General features: G+C 44.2%; 1 protein-coding gene across 3 annotated transcripts in view; it reads left to right on the top strand.

The window, feature by feature from the left end:
- The first annotated feature begins 9,400 nt into the window (after positions 1–9,400).
- Positions 9,401–20,671, top strand: part of xrn2 (5'-3' exoribonuclease 2) — a 100,205-nt gene continuing 88,934 nt past the window's right edge. The window contains exons 1-3 of one of the 3 annotated variants that reach the window (XM_067989410.1): positions 9,401–9,662; positions 18,013–18,140; positions 18,224–18,335. In XM_067989410.1, the coding sequence (XP_067845511.1) occupies positions 9,588–9,662; positions 18,013–18,140; positions 18,224–18,335 (315 nt within the window). In that variant the 5' untranslated portion in view covers positions 9,401–9,587. The remainder of the gene's footprint in view (positions 9,663–18,012; positions 18,141–18,223; positions 18,336–20,671) is intronic. The other 2 variants (XM_067989408.1, XM_067989409.1) reach the window with 2 other exon arrangements.

Raw genomic sequence — 20,671 nt, forward strand, 5'->3', positions numbered from 1 at the left:
GCGAGCCATCTACCAGCGCAGATACACACACCTCGGTGGGTCCCCGTCCTCACTTAGTTGGGGTTGCACGAGCAGACACTGGTGGCAGGGGCAGCTGTGGAGAGTCCGTGTCGGTGGGAGCATTCTTCTCCAGGCTCCGCTCAGCTGGACACAGATGCCTAGAGGCCACAAGGGGCACACTAGATTTAGTAATGAGGAATGAACCAGATTTAGTTAACAGCTTAACTGTGCGTGATCATGACATGATCGAGCTCAAGATAGTGTTTGAAAGGGAAAAAAGTGAATCAGCTGCTAAGATTCTAGACTTGGGTAAGGCCGACTTCAATGGAATGAGACAGAGACTGTCCACAGTAAACTGAGCAAATCTGTTAATGGGTAAAATGACTGATGATCAGTGGGAAATGTTTAAAGAAACATTTAACGTGATACAGAATTGGTTTATACCCCTGAAGGGCAAGAACTACTTGCCAAAAAAATCAGCCATGGACAACTAAAGAGGTAAGGGACAGTATAAGACATAAGGAAAGGGCATACAAAAAGGCAAAAAATGGCACAGATCCTGGCGAACGGGAAAGGTACAAAGATCAACAAAGGGTCACAAAACAGATAGTAAGAGCTACAAAAAAGAGAATATGACAAGAAACTTGAAAGGGATAGCAAAACCAATACGAAGAACTTTTATAGTTAAAATAGGAAAAAGAGGGTGGTCAGGTGCAGTGTTGGCCCCTTAAAAACTAAAAGTGGGGATATTGTCGTTGACAATGGGGAAATGGCGGACATGTTGAACAATTACTTTGTGTCAGTATTTACAGTAGAAAAAGAGGATAGCATGCTGGAAATCCCAAGAAAACTAATATTGAATTGGAGACAGGGACTCAATGATATTAACATAAGTAAAACAACAGTAATGAAGAAAATAATAGCACTAAAGAGTGACAAATCCCCAGGACCAGATGGTTTCCATCCCAGGGTTTTAAAGGAAGTAGGAGAGCACATTGCAGATGCCCTAACCATAATCTTTCAAAGTTCTCTAGATTCAGGAACTGTCCCTCTAGATTGGAAAATTGAACATGTCACTCTGCTTTTTAAGAAAGGAGAGAGAGGGAAACCAGGGAATTATAGACCAGTTAGCCTGACATCTGTTGTGGGGAAAATGCTGGAGTCTATAATTAAGGATAGGGTGACTGAACACTTCGAGAATTTTCAGTTAATCCAAGAGAGCCAGCATGGATTTGTGAAAGGTAGGTCGTGCCTGACAAACCTGATTGAATTTTTTGAAGAGGTGACTAAAGTAGTGGACTGGGGAATGTCAATGGATGTTTTACATATGGACTTCCAGAAGGCATTTGATAAAGTCCCACATAAGAGACTGTTAGCTAAGATAGAAGCCCATGGAATCGATGAAAAAGTACGGACTTGGTTAGGAAGTTGGCTGAGCGAAAGGCGACAGGGAGTAGGGATAATGGGTAGGTACTCACATTGGCAGGATGTGACTAGTGGAGTCCCGCAGGGATCTGTCTTGGGGCCTCAATTATTCACAATATTTATTAACGACTTAGATGAAGGCATAGAAAGTCTCATATCTAAGTTTTCCAATGACACAAAGATTGGTGGCATTGTAAGCAGTGTAGATGAAAACATAAAATTACAAAGTGATATTGATAGATTAGGTGCATGGGCAAAACTGTGGCAAATGGAATTCAATGTCGACAAATGTGAGGTCATCCACTTTGGATCAAAAAAGGATAGAACAGGGTACTTTCTAAATGGTAAAAAGTTAAAAACAGTGGATGTCCAAAGGGACTTAGAGGTTCAGGTACATGGATCATTGAAGTGTCATGAACAGGTGCAGAAAATAATTAATAAGGCTAATGGAATGCTGGTCTTTGTATCTAGAGGACTAGAGTACAAGGGGGCAGAAGTTACGCTGCAGCTATGCTGCTCCTGGTTAGACCGTACCTAGAGTACTGTGAGTGGTTCTGGGCACCGCACCTTCAGAAGGACATATTGGCCTTGGAGGGAGTGCGGCGTAGGTTTACTAGAATGATACCCAGACTTCATGGGTTAAGTTATGAGGAGAGGTTACACAAATTGGGGTTGTATTCTCTAGAGTTCAGAAGGTTAAGGGGTGATCTGATCGAAGTTTATAAGATATTAAGGGGAACAGATAGAGTGGATAGAGAGAAACTATTTCTGCTGGTTGGGGATTCTAGGAGTAGGGGGCACAGTCTAAAAATTAGAGCCAGACTTTTCAGGAGTGAGATTAGAAAACATTTCTACACACAAAGGGTGGTAGAAGTTTGGAACTCTCTTCTGCAAACGGCAACTGATGCTAGCTCAATTGCTAAATTTAAATCTGAGATAGATAGCTTTTTGGCAACCAAAAGTATTAAAGGATATGGGCCAAAGGCAGGTATATGGAGTTAGATCACAGATCAGCCATGATCTTATCAAATGGCGGAGCAGGCTCGAGGGGCTGAATGGCCTACTCCTGTTCCTATATTCCTAACCCTGGGGGCCATCCTTTAACAGGAGAATGATCGAGGGGCAGCAGCACATTTGCGAGGTGCTGGAACTGGTGCCACACGCACTCCTCCACAAGAGGATGGAGCAGTCCAACTCCTGCACGAGTGGAATACTGTCACAGGGACGTGAGGGCATCTCTGAGATAGTGTCGCGAGTAAGTGCAGGAATGTCTGCGATGGAGGGAAGGCTAGCCTCCATCGAGCTTCAAGCACGGCTCAACAATGAGGCCAGTGAGGCCCTGACAATGGCCATGCGGACTCAGGGTGAGCAACTTTCTGCCGCCTTAAACAGGCAGGCAGATACACTAGCACTGGCCCTACAAAGCTTCACACATGTCCCCCAAACTGTCAACCAGCAGAGTGGTAGGAGTGATGTGGGCCTGGCCCAGGAGAGTGATGATGGCGAAAGGGGACATGGAAGCGGGGATGCCACTCAAAGCGCTTCCACGTCTCACCCTTTGCCCCCCTCTCAACCAGTACCCGCAATGCTGCCTCCTCCCCAGGTGGTCGAGTCTGCCCCTGCACAGGTGCAGGTGGAGCAGTCTTTGGAGGGGCCCTCATGGGCACCGAAACCCAGAGGGCGTTGGCCCAAAGCATCTAATCGGTCAGGGCATGAACAAGAGCAACCTGCCACTACCTCTGCTGCAGCCACAGGGGAAGCACCACGTAGGAGTAACCGGAAGCGTAAGGCAAAGGTTTTGTGAGCACAAAGGGGATGCACAAAGGTGTTTGACGCTTTGTCATGTTTTTTATTTATATTTGATTTTTTTTTCACTCACAATAAATCTTATTATCAGCACTACTGTCACGTCTTACCCATTCTTGAATGGCTTGTGCAATAAGTCCCTTTCATGAGGTTCACCATGAACACCCACACTTGATGCCACCCATTGGGTCACTCTACAGTGGGTGTAGGTGTAGTTGCATTGCTATTTTGTGCAGGGGGCGGGGGAAGGGGGCTGGTGTGGCCGCTCCTCTGTCCAGGTGGTGAGGACTGGACTCTTCATACTGTCTGATGTTAGGAGAACCGTTCACGTATCAGTGACTCCCTGGCCTCACGAGCAGCCAGGTGAGCCGCTGTTCTGCCCATGGGTTGCTCCTCCTCCTCGGCCTCCTCCTCCTCCTCAATATGAGTGGCAGATGTGGATGGGGCCTCCTCCAGCGGCACCCCTCTCTGTTATAGAGTCATAGAGTTATACAGCACGGATAGAGGCCCTTCGGCCCATCGTGTCCGCGCCGGCCATCAGCCCTGTCTACTCTAATCCCATATTCCAGCAATAGAGGGCAGGGCACAACAGATGACTATAATACGTCCCACTCTGTCTGGCGCGTATTGAAGCGCTCCCCCAGAACGATCAAGGCACCTGAAGCGCATCTTGAGCAGCCCTATAGCATGCTCAATTGTAGACCTGGTAGCGATGTGGTTGTCGTTATATCGACGCTGTTGCTCGGTGGTGGGGTTCCTCATAGGTGTCATGAACCACGTGTGCAGGGGGTATCCCTTGTCCCCGAGGAGCCAGCCCTTGCAGGTGTTGGGTGTGTGGAAGAGGGGCGGGATGTTGGACTCCCGGAGAATGAAAGAATCATGGCAGCTGCCAGGGTGTCTGACACACATGTGAAGGACTCTCTTGCAGTGGTCACAAATGAGCTGAGTGTTGATGGAGTGATAGCCCTTCCTGTTGATGAACAGTCCTGGCTTGTGTGGAGGTGCTCATATTGCTATATGGGTGCAATCGATCACACCCTGCACCCGTGGGAAGCCAGCCACAGCGTGGAATTCGACTGCCCTCTCCGTCTGGCTGAGGTTATCCATGAGGAAGGTGATATCGTGCAAGGCCCTGCAAAACAAGCCGTTGGTGACCTGCCTTCTGCACTTGTGTGCAGACGACTGAGAGACCCCGGCGATGTCCCTGGTGGCACCCTGGAAGGATCTGGAGGCGACGAGGTTGAGGGCAGTGGTGACTTTGACAGCGACAGGTGAGAAGATGCTGCAAGGCCAGCCGGGAGCAGCTCGGCATGAAGGAGGCTGCAGATGTCTGTGACTACCTGGTGACTGAGTCTGAGCCTCCGTATGCACTGCTCCTCAGAGAGGTCCAGGAAGCTGAGCCTCATTCTGTAGACCCTGCGGCGAGTGTAGTGCCTCCTGTGACGCCGCTCTCTCTGTTGTTGCCCTCCGTGCTGTTGTGCAGGTGCGTGTGGCGCAACACTGTGTTGTGGAGCTCCACGTGGCGGAGGTGGACGGCGTGCCTGGCGAGGCTGGTGATGTTGCTCGTCCTTGGATGAAGTGATGAATGCAGCTATGGCGCCCCCCCATCCTGACGGTGTGAGTTTGAGGGGGTCCACAAAGTAGATAAATGTGTTTGCACAGCAGACTTTAGGGTATAAATGAATAATTTTTGAGTGGAAAGACAAAGGTGTTGCAGCCAAAACTTTGTCTGAAGTGACAGAGTGCCCTGCTGCAATAAATGAGATATTCCCCCCAACTGTCAAAGAATCCTTTGCATCTCCCACTGGCTGCTGGCTGAAACACATCTGCTCCAACAGGGAATGTTTCCCACAGCACGGGAAACACGCTGAGGATACTTGAAAATTGCACCCCTGCCAAAATCTCCTGTCAATGAGGTCTGTCAAGCACCTCAGCTATCTAAATGAGTATGTGAATTGTCATCCCGCCGGCTTTAATTGCTGGTGGGAGTCCTGCATGCGGGAGCTGCGCACGCACCCGAACGCGTCATTGGGGAACCTGGAAGTGGGCGGGTTGGAGCCGGGCTCCGGACCCGCTCCGGGATTCCCCCATTTTACGAGCCTCCCTGCCCCCAACGGACCTGCACGGAGGAGCAGGAGTGCTTCCACCGGGCCCAACAAACCCACCTGCAGCGACCCCCGACCCCAATGACTGACCTCTGACCCCGGCACCCCCTCATCTAAGACTTACCTGCTCGCATCCGTTCCTGGCCCTTCTCCCATCTGACTGACGGCTAGCCTGTCAATCAGGCTGGCTTGACAGGTAGGAAACCGGCAAGAAAAATAAAAGACGTCCTTAAGTCGAAATCATAAGGATGTCCGGAAAACCCGTACTTCTGGGTTTTCCATCAGGATTTAACCCCGGACCCTCTTCCCGGCTCCAGGTTAAAATTTACCCCTAGTTCTTAATGGCTCTACAGCACAAAACTGCCCTTGATTTAGGACTAATTGGTAATTCAATCAGAAAAATGGTATGGAAAAAGTGTTATACTGGTGCAGTTGGAGATGCTCTTCTGAGGTTGGGGTGAGGCACATTGTTGGAGCAGACTACAGGGAACTTTATCATGCATTGGTTGTGTTGTACCCCACCTGGAGCATTTGATTCTGACACTAAGGGCATGATTTTTACTTGGAGCTGGGAACCCAGCGGGTGGGTATATTTTTGCGTGGGAAAACCAGAAGTAAAGTGAGCGCATTGGAATCTGCAATTCTAACTCAATTGAAGGCAATTACTTTTGCTTCCAGGTTTCACACGTGACCACCACCCAGATTGACAGGTTGGCTGCATGTCGGGAGGGAAAGCAGCTGGCGAGCGGATACCAGGTAAGTCTGAAATGGTGAGGGGGCGGGGTTCCGAGACACCACGGGGCGGGGGCATCTCGGCCACCGGTCCGGTGGGGGGGGGGGCTCGGGTTGAATGTTGGTTTAAATAATAACCAGCAATTTCTGAGATGGAGGTGGTTGGGGTTGAATGTGAGTTTGCGATCCTATGCCAGAATTTCTGCTCAGTGGTGGGAGGAGAAGGTTTGTTGTCCTAACTTGGAATTTCTGCGATGCGTTTGCGGTCCTATGCTGTGTGGATGCATTTGGGCTCATGGTCACTTTTTGAAGACTTGTTCTAGGATATATGTTTATTGGCTTGCTTCCCAATTTTTGCTCAGATGAGTGGGGGCCATGTTTATTATTCTACCAGGGGATGTAGAAAGTGATGCAATGGTGGTGCTGCAAAGGAGAGATTTCTTTTCATCCGCTGCAGTTTTTGCTCATTGACCTCCCATGGCATTGCACATGGGGTGTCAAAACCGTTGAAACTTTTCAGGTAAACCAAAGGATATAATTGAACCAAGACAGGGAGGGGAGGGGTGAGAGAAGGGGAGGGGTGAGAGAAAGGGAGGGTGAGAACAATGAAGGCAGACTGAGTGAGGGGGAGAGGAAGGGTAGGGAAGGGAGAGACTGTGAAGGGGGGGGAATGGGGAGGGGAGAGAGGGTGGATAGAGGGTGAGGACAGGGGAGGGGTGGGTAAGGGAGAGGAGCGAGGGAAAATGAAAGAGGAGGGGAGAGGGAGAGAAGGTGAGGTGAAGGAGGAGAGAAGCAGGTGAGGGGGAGAGGGGGACGAGTGGGGGAAGGGACAATGTGGGAGGAACTTGAGATTTATCCGATTTCTGGATGGGGTGTCTTGGTGCTTCTCAAGAACTCAGCAACAAGTCTGATTGATAGTTTCCTCGGCAGGTTGGAAGTTTGCCGAGCTATTTGCAGGACAAGTACTCCCGTTGCCAGCCACAAGTGTAATTCAAGTAGATTTGCTAACAAACTTTATCAATCATTATTGGTTGGCTTCTGTGTTTCATGCTTTGTGGTCACCTATTGCTCTTAGGATTCTACTGTTGATTCTGTGTGTTTCTCCACCATCCTGGATTTCCACGGACGTTTACTCTTTGCAGGTTACACATCTTGCTGTATTTTAAGGTACTCTACACTTCCTTATGTTTACAAACAACTTTAGGTTTTTCATTACCGACCGTATATTGGTGGGGAGAAGCCTGCAGACAACATATACCAACATTAAACAAGAAAAGACCTGCAGCCAACGTACTGAAGTTGAGCAAGGAGTCAATGGAAGCCACCAGTATATCGCACCCATTGCAGTACAAGCTGGTTTGTGTTGAGGCTGCACGGGGAAGAGGACATGAAGAGCTGGCTCCAGATTCAGGCCAAGAATAAGGAACATATACCAGGGCAAGCAGGAGAGAAGCAACCTAGAAGGACAAGAGCAGCAGGTACATGGGAACAACACCACCTGCACGTTCCCCTCCAAGTCACACACCATCCCAACTTGGAAGCATATCACCGTTCCTTCATCGTCGCTGGGTCAAAATCCTGGAACTCCCTACCGAACAGCACTGTGGGAGAACCCTCACCAAACGGACTGCAGCGGTTCAAGAAGGCGGCTCACCACCACCTTCTCAAGGGCAATTAAGGATGGGCAATAAATGCTGGCCTCGCCAGCAACGTCCACATCCCATGAACGAATAAAATAAAAGTTATGATGAACCTTTATAAAGCACTGGTTCAGCCACAACTGTGTCCAGTTTTGGCACCGCACTTTGGTAGGATGTGAAGGCCTTAGAGAGGTTGCAGAGAATATTTACTAGAATGTTTCCAGGGATGAAGGACTTCAGTTACGTGGATAGACTGGAGAAGCTGGAGTTGTTCTCCTTAGAATAGAGAAGGTTGAGATGAGATTTGATAGAGGTATTTAAAATCATGAAGGGTCTAGACAGAGTAGATAGAGAGAAACTGTTCCCATTGATGGAAGGGTCAAAAACCAGAGGACATAGATTTAAGGTGATTGGCGAAAGAACCAAAGGCGACATGAGGAAAAACATTTTTACACACCGAGTGGTTAAGATCTGGAATGGACTGCCTGAGGGGGTGGTGAAGACAGATTTAATCGTGGCTTTCAAAAGGGAATTGGATAAATACTTCCTACTGTGCTGTAACCATTCTATGATTCTATTGCCAAAGATGGAAAGCCAGAAAAAGGGAAGAGATGAACCACACAAAGGTAAAGATTGGATGAGAATTGGAAACATATTTAGAGTGCTATAATTTATATTAGCAAAATAGCCAAGTTGTTACAAAATTTTTATGATTCTTTCAAGTAACTTGACTGCAGAATATTCCAATATTTCAGATTTTGTCATCATTCTTAAAAATATAAGCTTGTGCAAATACTCAAGATTGATGCAGGACGTTAACAATTGATTATTTTCTGAATATTTAATTTAATTGAGTGATGACTGCAAGAGTGAATAGAGACTCAACACAAAGAATTCTCAGCCAAACGTTCACCTGAGAGAACTGAAAGACCACTGCAATCCCTGAACTGTTACTGATAGGTGTCAATCGCTGGTTTAAAGGGCCAAATCAACTTCGGCTGCACCTCACCTCCGTTTCAATGGTAAGATTCAGAAGCTATGGGAAACCCGTGCAGGTGAAGTAAAATTAGTTTCAGGTTCAGAATCAATAAAAAAAATTACGTACCTCAAGTATTTCAAGTAGGTAAATTGCCTCTTTGACGATCGGCCCGCCAGAAATTCCAGGTTCCGGCTGCGCTCTGCGCCCACGTTTAAACCCGAAAGCGGGCGCGTTGGAGTCGGGGTTGCGGTCGCGCTCGAAAAAGCTGCCACTTTAACCTCCAGCCCGCCCGCCCGCCCGTTCTTTGGGGTTAAAATTGCTTGAAATGGGAAGAAGTCCAATTCCCCAGGGCTAACACCTTGAGCACAAAACAATGTTAAAAGTGTGTGTGTGTGTGTGTGTGTGTGGAATACTTTAATATTTATCCGGGAGGGGAGAAAAATTTGGAAGAATTGGCATTAAAATCCCTTGATTTTCTCCTATTCGTTTTTTTTTGAGAGCTTGATTGCTGCGTAGGCTGCAGCGCACTCAGTCAGTGGCTCACCGTGAGATCCGTCCTCGGTGCCGCCCCCTCCCCCCGCAGCAGCAGAATGCGCTTCATGCGACCAGCTGTCGGGAGGCCTCGGGCTCAAACAACACTCGCCTTTTGCTATTGGTGGAGGAACCCTCGTGGGGTGTTGTCCCAGCGTTCCGCGCGCTCCTTGTCCGCTCAGCAGCGTGAGAGGAGGCGGTGAGGACCCGGGTTCGTCAAAGCTCTTCCTCCTTCCCCCCCCCCACCACTCACCCACCTCCCCTGTATCCCCCCCCGCCCTCCCCAGCCTCATTGACAACAACAAAACAAAAAAAAAAAAACAGCCCCGCATTTCCCTCACCTCCATCTGTGATCACAAATCGGCGAAGATGGGAGTGCCGGCGTTTTTCCGCTGGTTGAGTCGGAAGTATCCGTCCATCGTAGTGCACTGCGTGGAGGAGAAGGTGCGTGTTGCGCGTCCTGTTTGCAAGGCCTTGTTTCTTTGACTAGGCCTGAAGCAGCTGATTTACACTTTGTACTGATCCGGGCTGGCGACTTTTAGGGCGAATTGTTTTGTTTTCTAGCTCGAAAGACGATAAATCTTCACTCTTCAGGGGTTTGTGTTTGGATAATTTTTTAAAAAAAAATAAAGAGCAAGAGATATAAACTAGCAAGAAATGTAAAAAAAAAACAGATTGTAAGAGCCTCTACAAGTATGTATAAAGGAAGAGAGTAGCAAAAATATGCGTGGGTCCCTTAGAGACTGAGACAGGAGAAATTATAATGGGGAATAAGGAAATGGCAGTGACGTTTAACAAATATTTTGTATCTGTCTTGAAGACACAAAAAACATACCAGAAATAGTGAGGAACCAAGGGTTTAATGAGATTGAGAAAATTAAAGCATTAAATTCTGGTAAAGAAAAAAAATACTGGAATTAATGTGACTAAAAGCTGACAAATCCCCTGGACCTAATGGCCTGGGGTTAGGATGGATGCATTGGTTGTGATCTTCCAAAATTCCCTAGATTCTAGAACTGTCCCAGTGGATTGGAAGGTAGCAAATGTAACACTGCTTTTCAAGATAGGAGGGAGAGAGAAAACAGATTTACAGGCCAGTTAGCCTGACATCAGTCATCAGGAAAATGCTGGAATCCATTATTAAGGATGCGGTAACAGGGCACTTAGAAAATCATAATATGATTAGGAAGAGTTAACATAGTTTTATGAAAGGGAAATTGTGTTTGACACATCTATTAAGAGTTTTTTGAGGATGTAACTAGCAGGGTAGATAAAGGGGAACCAGTGGATGTAGTATATTTGAATTTTCAAAAGGCATTTCATGAGGTGCTACACGAAAGGTTGTTACACAAGACTAGGGGTTGAGGGTAATATATTAGCATGGATAGAGGATGGTTAAGGGACAGAAAATAGAGAGTAGGAACAAATGGGTCATTTTCAGGTTGGCAGGCTGTAACTAGTGGGGTGCCGCAAGGATCAGTGCTGAGGCCTCAGCTGTTTACAATCTATATTAATGACTTAGATGAAGGGACCGAGTGCAATGTACCCAAGTTTGCTGATGATACAAAGCTAGTTGGGAAAGTAAGCTGTGAGGAGGACACAGTGAGTCTGCAAAGGGATATAGACAGGTTAAGTGACTGGGCAAGAAGGTGGCAGATGGAGTATAATGTGAGGTTATTCACTTTGATAGGAAGAACAGAAAAACAGAATTTTTTTTAAATGGTGAAAAACTATTAAATGTTGGTGTTCAGAGCGATTTGAGTGTCCCTGTACACAAAACACAGAAAGTTAACATGCAATAAGGCAAGCAATTAGGAAGGCAAATGGTATGCTGGCCTTTATTGCAAGGAGGTTGGAGTACAGGAATAAGGAAGTCTTGCTGCAATTGTACAGGTCTTTGGAGAGACCATACTTGGAGTACCGTGTACAGTTTTGGTCTCCTTACCTAAGGAAGGATATACTTGCCTTAGAGGCGGTGCAACGAAGGTTCACTAGGTTGATTCCTGGGATGAGAGGGTTGTCCTATGAGGAGAGATTGAGTAGAATGGGCTTATACTCACTGGAGTTTAGAAGAATGAGAGGTGATCTCATTAAAACATATAAGATTCTGAGGGGGCTTGATAGGGTATATGCTGAGAAGCTGTTCCCCCTGGCTGGAGAGTCTAGAACTAGGAGTCATAGCCTCAGGATAAGGGGTCGGCCATTTAGGACTGAGATGAGGAGACATTTCTTCACTCTTGACTCTTTGGAATTCTCTACCCCAGAGGGCTGTGGATGCTCAGTCATTGAGTATATTCAAGGCTAAGATGGATAGATTTTTGGACTCTCGTGGAATCAAGGGATATGGGGATTGGACGGGAAAGTGGAGATGAGGTCAAAGATCAGCCAAAATCTTATTGAATAGCAGAGCAGGCTCAAAGGGCCATATGACCTACTCCTCCTATTTCTTATGTTCTAAGAGAGCATTTGAGTCACGCGATAAAGTGGAAGCGAATGTGTTGCACTGGGTCTTCTGTGCATATTAAATTCAGTAAAATGTTTTTATTGAATCTTCGTTCGGAATTCTGACTTGTACTGAAACGTTAACCATTTCATACCGTTCATCAATCTTTCTAATGTAGTTTAGGTTTTTGTACTAACTTAGCATCTCTGATTGCACAACTGGTGGGCAGTGATCCACAGTCTGCATTATAACAGGGTGGGGTTGACTGGACTTAGTACTTTGCAGCTAATGGCCTTTGATTACTAAGAGAGGAGAGATGTTAAGAGATATTTCTTTACACAACAAAGGCCATAGAGTTGTGATAACGGGGACTTCAACTATCCTAATATAGACTGGGATAGTAATAATATGAGGGATGAAAAGGGGAAGGAATTTTTGAAGTGTGTTCAGGAGAACTTTCTTGACAGTACATTTTCGGCCCAATGAGAAAGGAGGCATTGCTGGACTTGGTTCTGGGGAATGAGGCGGGCCAAGTGGAGCAAGTGTCAGTGGGGGAACATTTAGGGAACAGTGATCATAGTATCATAAGGTTTAGAATAGCTATAGAAAAGGACATGGACCACTCTAAAGTAAAAATACTCAATTGGAGGAGGGCCAATTTCAGTGGGATGAGAACAGATCTGGCTCGGATAAATTGGAATCAAAGATTGGCAGACAAAACTGTAATTGAACAATGGGAGGCCTTTAAGGAGGAGATAGTTCAGGTACAGTCTAGGTACGTTACCACGAGGGAGACAGGTAGGGCAACTAAAGCCAGAGCTTCCTGGATGACAAAAGAGATAGAGTAAGATGAAGCAGAAAAAAGAGGCGTATGACAGATGTCAGGTTGATAACATAAGTGAGAACCAGGCTGAATACAGAAAGTTCAGAGGGGAAGTGAAAAAGGAAATAAGAGGGGCACAGGGAGGGTATCAGAATAGACTGGCGGCAAACATAAACGGGAATCCAGAAGTTTTCTATAGGCATGTAAAAAGTAAACGGATAGTAAGAGGAGGAATGGGGCTGATAAGGGACCAAAAAGGAGATCTACTCATGGAGGCAGAGGATGTGGCCGAGGTGCTAAATGAGTACTTTGCATCTGTCTTCACCAAGGAAGAAGATGCTGCCAGAGTCTCAGTAAAGGAGGGTGTAGTTAAGATACTGAGTGGGCTAAAAATTGATAGAAGAAGTACTAGAAAGGCTGGCTGTACTTAAAGTAGATAAGTCACCCGGTCCGGATGGGATGCATCCTAGGTTGCTGATGGAAGTAAGGATGGAAATTGCAGAGGTACTGGCCATAATCTTCCAAACGTCCTTAGATATGGGGGTGCTCCCAGAGGACTGGAGAATTGCAAATGTTACACCCTTGTTCAAAAAAGGGTGTAAGGATAAACCCAGCAACTACAGGCCAGTCAGTTTAACCTCGGTGGTGGGGAAACTTTTAGAAACGATAATCCAGGACAGAATTAGCAGTCACTTGGACAAGTGTGCATTGATTAGGGAAAGCCCACTCGGATTTGTTAAAGGCAAATCGTGTTTAACTTGATAGAGTTTTTTGATGAGGTAACGGAGAGGGTCGATGAGGGCAATGCGGTTGATGTGGTATATATGGACTTTCAAAAGGCGTTTGATAAAGTGCCACATAATAGACTTGTCATTAAGATTGAAGCCCATGGAAAAAAGGGGGCATTAGTACAAAATCGGCTAAGTAACAGGAAGCAGAGAATAGTGGTGACCGGTTATTTTTCGGACTGGAGGGAGGTGTACAGCGGCATTCCCCAGGGGTCGGTACTAGGACCAATGCTTTTCTTGATATATTTTAATGACTTGGACTTGGGTGTACAGGACACAATTTCCAAATTTGCAGATGACACAAAACTTGGAAGTATAGTGAACAGTGAAGAGGATAGTGATAGAATTCAAGAGGATATAGACAGGTTGGTGAAATGGGCGAACACATGGCAAATGAAATTTAATGCAGAAAAATGCAAAGCGATACATTTCGGTAGGAAGAATGAAGAGCAGCAATATAAACTAGAGGGCACAATTCAACTAGAGTGATCTGGAGGTATATGTCCACAAATCATTGAAGGTGGCAGGGCAGGTTGAGAAAGCAGTTAAGAAAGCATATGGGATCCTGGGCTTTATAAATAGAGACATAGCATACAAAAGCAAGGAAGTCATGATGGACCTTTCTAAAACACTGGTTTAACCACAACTGGAGTATTGTATCCATTTCTGGGCATCACACTTTAGGAAAGATGTGAAGGCCTTAGAGAGGGTGCAGAAAAGATTTACTAGCATGATTCCAGGGATGAGGGACTTTAGTTACGCAGATAAACTGGAGAAGCTGGGGTTGTTCTCATTGGAACAGAGAAGATTTGATAGAGGTATTTAAAATCATGAAGGGTCTAGACATAATAGATAGAGAGAAACTGTTGCCCTTGGCGGAAGGGTCAAGAACCAGAGGACATAGATTTAAGATGATTGGCAAAAGAAACAAAGGTGACATGAGGAAAAGCTTTTTTTATTCAGCGAGTGGTTAGGATCAGGAATGCATTGCCAGAGGGGGTGGTTGAGGCAAATCAATCATGGCTTTGAAAAGGGAACTGGATAAGTACTTGAAGGGAAAATAATTTGCAGGGCTACGGGGATAGGGTGGGGGAGTGGGGCTAGCTGCATTGCTCTTGCATAGAGCTGGCACAGACTCAATGTGCCGAATCGCCTCCTTTTGTGCTGTAACCGTTCTATGAACAAACTATTGGAGCAGGGAATGGTTAAGGCAGAGTCCATTGTATCCTTTGAAGGAAAATTGGATAAATATTTACAAGACTATGTGGAGAGAGGAGGGTAATGGGATTAGTGTTGAATTGATCTCGCAAAGATCCAGCACAGACACGATGGGCCCAATGGCCTCCTGTGCTGTAAATGTCTATGATTCTATGGATAACCAATCTTCGACAATGGGAAATAAGTCTATGAATGAATATGATGGCTCTGGCCATTTAAGTAATTAATACCTTAGACTTCCTGTTATCCCACTAGTTTGACTTATCAATTTAAATTTGTAATCTTCACGTATGAATTGTCTTGGTTTTTGAATCCAATATGTTTTTCTTTGGAAAAATACCCAGTATGCCCATGGGTTATTAGCTCCTCATGCGCTGTTTCTAGCAATAGTCAACACCACCAAAAGAGATAATCTGGTCATTTATCTCATTGCTGTTTGTGTGATGTTAATGTGTGCAAATTGGTTGCCACGCTTCCCCACATTACAACAGTGACGACTCTTCAAGATGTGCTTCATTGGCTACAAAGTGCTTTGGGGCATCCTGAGGTCATGAAAGGTGATATATAAATACAAGTTCTTAACATAAAGTTTTAAATCAGCCATCAGTTGGTTTTAAGGTCGATTAGAAGTCGCTGTGTCGTGGTTTGACCTGGTTGGATCATTGTAATGCCCAAGCCAAACTGTTATATCAAAATTTCTTTGATACTGGAAAATCCAAATTGGCCTGAGCAAATTGGGTTATGTGCTAGTGGCACGGAATTCTTAGAGCTGCCAAAACAAATTGTTTAAAGTAGTTTAAAGCCCATATTTCTTAGTTTAAAATCACTAAATTGAGGTATAGTAACTGGAGCTAATGCTGGCACAGGCATGATGGACTGCATGGTAGGCTCTGCGCTGTGATTCTATGGTTTGGCACGAGTTCATTGTAGACGCAGTAGAATGCTGTTTAAACTGTAAGTGGAACATTCCTGTTCACATGAATAATTTGGATAACTGATACTTAATGCTTTACAGCATTTGAATTAATAATATTGAACATAGAATTATGGAGTTATGAATTTATGAAGTACTCTAAGTGTAGTCACTGTTGTAATGTAGGAAACGTGGCAGCCAAGTTCCAACAAACAGCATTGAGATACATGCCCAGATAATCTGTTTTTGTGATGTTGGTTGAGGGATAAAATATTGGCCTGGGCACCATGGAGATCTAGTTTAAAAAAAACAGCTGCAATGTAGGTGTCAATATAGGAGGGTTTAAACTTTTTAAACAGTGATTATGCTGTTTTACCCTGCTGTGCTTGGCTGCCTTTCTTACAAATGCAAAGCAATCTTAAAATGCTATGTTTCCGCTCCCATTCTCCAACAACATACAAGTTCCACAATGTCTGTAACAACATAATTGAGTCTGCACATGAGTTGTTGGTGTCAGCCATGGCTCAGTTGGTAGCACGCTTGCCCGAGTCAGAAGATTGTGGGTTCAAGAACCATTCCAGAGACTTGAGCATATAATCTAGGCTGGCATTCCAGTGCGGCACTGAGGGAGCACTACACTGTCGGAGGTGCTGTCTTTCAGATGAGATGTTAAACCCAAGCCCCGTCTGCCCTCTCAGGAGGACGTACAAGATCCCCTGGCACTATTTCGAATAAGAGCAGGGGGATTTTTCCCTGGTGTCCTGGGTGTCCCTCAACCAGCATCACAAAAACAGATTATCTGGTCATGTATCTCATTGCTGTTTGTTGGACCTTGGCTACCGCATGTCCTACGTTGCAAGAGTGACTACGCTTAAAGTACTTCATAGGTGCTTTGAGACGCCCTGAGGTCGTGAAAGACTCTATTTAAATGCAAGTTCTTTCTTTGAGTCCACTATTCATTTTAAGAATGCAGAGCAATTACACCATCTAAGTTTAAAAGGACATATACCTACATTTTATTTTACATGATATTGCCCCATTCTTATAAAACCACACTTCCTCTGATTTATTGTGAACAGCGGTGTGGGAGATTTACTGACCTTTCCGTTGGACTTAATTGTGGGCAAATTTATGCCACTTCCATAGGAACAGGAACAGGCCACTCAATCCCTCGAGTCTGTTCCACCATTCAGTTAGATCGTGGCTGACCTGTATCTTAACTCCATCTACCTGCTGTAGTTCCATATGCCAAAATTGGCTAAGTAACAGGAAGCAGAGAGTAGTGGTGAACAGTTGTTTTTTGGACTGGAGGGAGGTGTACAGTGGTGTGCCCCTAGGACCACTGCTTTCCTTGATACATATTAATGACTTGGACTTGGGTATACAGGGCACAATTTCAAAATTTGCAGATGACAAAACTTGGAAGGGTAGTGAACAGTGAAGACAATAGTGATAGACTTCAAGAGGATATATACAGGCTGGTGAAATGGGCGGACACGTGGCAAATGAAAGTTAACGCAGAAAAATGCGAAGTGATACATTTCGGTAGGAAGAAAGAGGCGAGGCAATATAAACTAGAGGGCACAATTCTAAAAGGGGTACAGGAGCAGAGAGATCTGGGGGTATATGTACACAAATCATTGAAGGTGGCAGGGCAGGTTGAGAAAGCAGCTTAAAAAAGCATACGGGATCCTGGGTTTTATAAATAGAGGCATAGAATACAAAAGCAAGGAGGTTATGATGAACCTTTATAAAACACTGGTTCGACCACAACTGGAGTATTGTATCCAGTTCTGGGCACCGCACTTAAGGGAAGACGTGAAGGCCTTAGAGAGGGTGCAGAAGAGATTTACTAGAATGATTCCAGGGATGAGGGACTTCAGGTATGTGGATAGACTGGAAAAGCTGGGGTTGTTCTTCTTGGAACAGAGAAGATTGAGAGGAGATCTGATAGAGGTATTTAAAATCGCGTAGGGCCTAGACAGAGTAGATAGAGAAACTGTTCCCATTGGCGGAAGGGTCAAGAACCAGAGGACATAGATTTAAGATGATTGGCAAAAGAACCAAAGGTGACATGAGGAAAAACTTTTTTACACATCGAGTAGTTAGGATCTGAAATGCACTGCCAGGATGGGGGGGATGGCGGGATGGTGGAGGCAGATTCAATCGTGGCTTTCAAAAGGGAACTGGATAAGTACTTGAAGGGAATAAATTTGCAGGGCTATGGGGATAAGGCGGGGGAGTGGGACTAGCTGGATTGCTCTTACGTAGAGCCGGCACGGACTCGATGGGCCGAATGGCCTCCTTCCGCGCTGTAACCTTTCTATGATTCACCATAACTTCACAGCGACTGCAGTTGTATCACACCAACTGAAAAGCTCAAGTGGTGTGCGAATTTTTGGTAGAGGTAGTCTATCATCTGTTGACTAAGTGTACTTTGGTTGCATTTGCACCGGAGCCATGCTACATAGTCTGTGTTGATGTGAAGTTGAAATTTAACTTTTAGCAGTTCCTTTCCTACACTAAATTTTAAGGGATAGCTATGACGGAATTGATTTGCAAAACCTTCTGTCAGTATTCGTGACTTTTCTCTATTTAACCCTGTGCAGGCTAAAGAAGTCAATGGAGTTACAGCTCCTGTGGATGGCAGCAAACCTAATCCGAATGATGTGGAGTTTGATAATCTATACTTGGACATGAACGGCATTATTCATCCGTGCACACATCCTGAAAACAAGTAATATTTCTCTTTTATTATAACTTTTCTGTCTCTATCAATTTGTACAAAATTCTAATTCTTGTTTTGAATGTACCTTGTAGGGCAGCTCCCAAGAATGAGGATGAAATGATGGTGGCCATATTTGAATATATTGATCGATTGTTTAACATTGTTAGACCAAGGCGCCTGCTTTATATGGCGATTGATGGAGTTGTAAGTACCCATTTTTCCTGGTTCAAGATGCTGGTTGCGTGAGCTTTGAGTGTAATGTAGTAATGTCTGAAATCACATGTATTTGGCATGTGCTCCCTTCATGTATTTTCCCTCTGCTATGCGTTTCTCTGAGGGCTGGGACCAGCCAGGTGGTTTTTTTTGTTGTTGTGTGTTCCTATCACTTTGATGTATTCCTTTGGATTGCTGACTGAAAGCTGGCCAATATTCTGTGTTGGTTTTCATTACAAATATTTCTGAACATGTTCCACTTTCTTCTAAATAGAAAGTAGCCATTTCTAATTAATTCTGTATTGTGTAAACGATCAAATTGGAAGATGGCACTTATTGCTGCAATCGTCAGTGGGCTTAACATTCTGAATTCTATGAAATAAAACAGTAAAAACAATTCACTATTGCTGGTTTTATTTCAGGTCCAAATTGTTTGGATTTGGTGGGGATGTAATATTGATGTGCTTTTTAAATTTTCACACCAGATCATTCTCAACTTACACATGTTTATTACGGTTAACTTTGCCTTAATAAGTACTCTATTTCAATGAACCTGTGACAATTAAGTACAGATTTAAAGGTCCCTCATGCTGCATTGTTAACTTTAAAACAAAAAGTTTTGTGTTAGTACCTTGTCTTTTTGCAATGTGTAACCCATTCTGCGTATAACTAGTGACATCATTTCAATTCGGAAACAAGATGCAGTCAGGCTTGCATTTTATAACGAACTTTTAGCATGGTAAATTGCTGTTTGTTATTATGAGGTTGACTGTTCTGAAACAGATATTTTGTATATGTCTTATGTAACGGTGCTTGACTGTGTTTTAATATAAACATTAAAGCTTGTTGGGCGAATGATTGCTTATGGTGTTGAAAAGGAATGCTGGAGTACATTAAATCTTTCCTAATATGTGTTGATTTGGATTCATTTTGATAAGTGCTACCAAGAACCTATCTTTGTGTAGCAAGAGGTATTTTAGAATATACTATAGAATTGGTTATTTTTGCAGCAAATATATTTTTATGGAGATAGATGGCCCACAAAAATATAATTATTGCTGTTATAAAGCGAGCTGGGAAGTGGAGGTTCAGCCAAAATTTTAGATTTTGCAAGCGCACAATTCCTGTTCCAGTGAAATGTTTATTGCATACAGTTCTACAGTAGCATAGTTGTATTATTAACTAAAATGTATACTTGGTAATCTGACAAAAGTATTGAAGATTCACAGGTTCTGTTAATTACAGATTGGTCTACACTTTAAGGAAAAATGACAAACTGAATTTTACAGATTTTTGCGGCGTATAACAAATTAAGAGCACAAAACAAGTGGACGTTTAGTGTATATATTTTAGTGGGCCACATATCGCCACGGAAGTATATTGACGGCAAAAATTAACTTGATTGGGCTTATCAGTTAATTCAGTTTTTAAATGAAGTCTAACTCGCATACTTCATGTTCACTTGTAAACATTTTTGCTCTGGCACAGAAGCAATGCTACAAATTCAAGAAAATTGAGTATGTAGTTGTATTAATTTACTCCATAATATCCTTTAAGTATTAATTTTGAGTTTTTATATGTTAATTATGCAGGTCTTTAACCTAGCACACAGATGGTAATGTATAGTGAGGATAGGGATTCTTGCTTGTTGTGGCATTGGTATTTTTTTGATAACAAAAGAATTGTCCGATCTGTTCTTGCATGTTTTTAGTACAAAACTCAGCAGATTTTTGATCCTACTTCTTTTGGCAGCAACCGTTCAAGCTGCTGGCTCTAAATGTCTGAAAATTAAATTTGTAATATGCAAAGAAAAGTTGTAAGTCTACCTATTTATCTTTGAAATCCCTGGATAGATTAATCCCTGGATAGATTTATCCCTGTCTGTGAGCTTGGAGGCCTATTAAGTTTTCAGTGCTTACAGTGAGATTTAATGGGTGCCGCACACACTTGACCTGTTTTGCAGCCTTTGATAATTAAGCCATTTTTTATGACTCAAAATTTCTCTTGGATGTGCTCTTTTTCTAGCGTGAAGCATTGCTGTTTAATTCTGAAATCTCAGTAGTTGAAATATATAAATTTGGTCTGCGCAGTAATAAAGTGGACTAGTAGGCAATGTTTAGCAGACTGGTTTGGATGGGACATTCTGGTTAACAATTGCTGAAGACTGTTTGGAGCTAAATGTGTGACTGCCCTGAATAAACTATATTTTTTTATTACTGCTGTGGTTTCAGGTTAATTGTCACCAGAAGGAAAAGCATAACGTACACAGATCACCTGACTATGTTTATTTTGGCTGGAATCTCATTGTCTCCTGACTTCTATCCTTG

Source organism: Heptranchias perlo, chromosome 8 (assembly GCF_035084215.1).
Source record: "Heptranchias perlo isolate sHepPer1 chromosome 8, sHepPer1.hap1, whole genome shotgun sequence".
NCBI lineage: Eukaryota > Metazoa > Chordata > Chondrichthyes > Hexanchiformes > Hexanchidae > Heptranchias > Heptranchias perlo.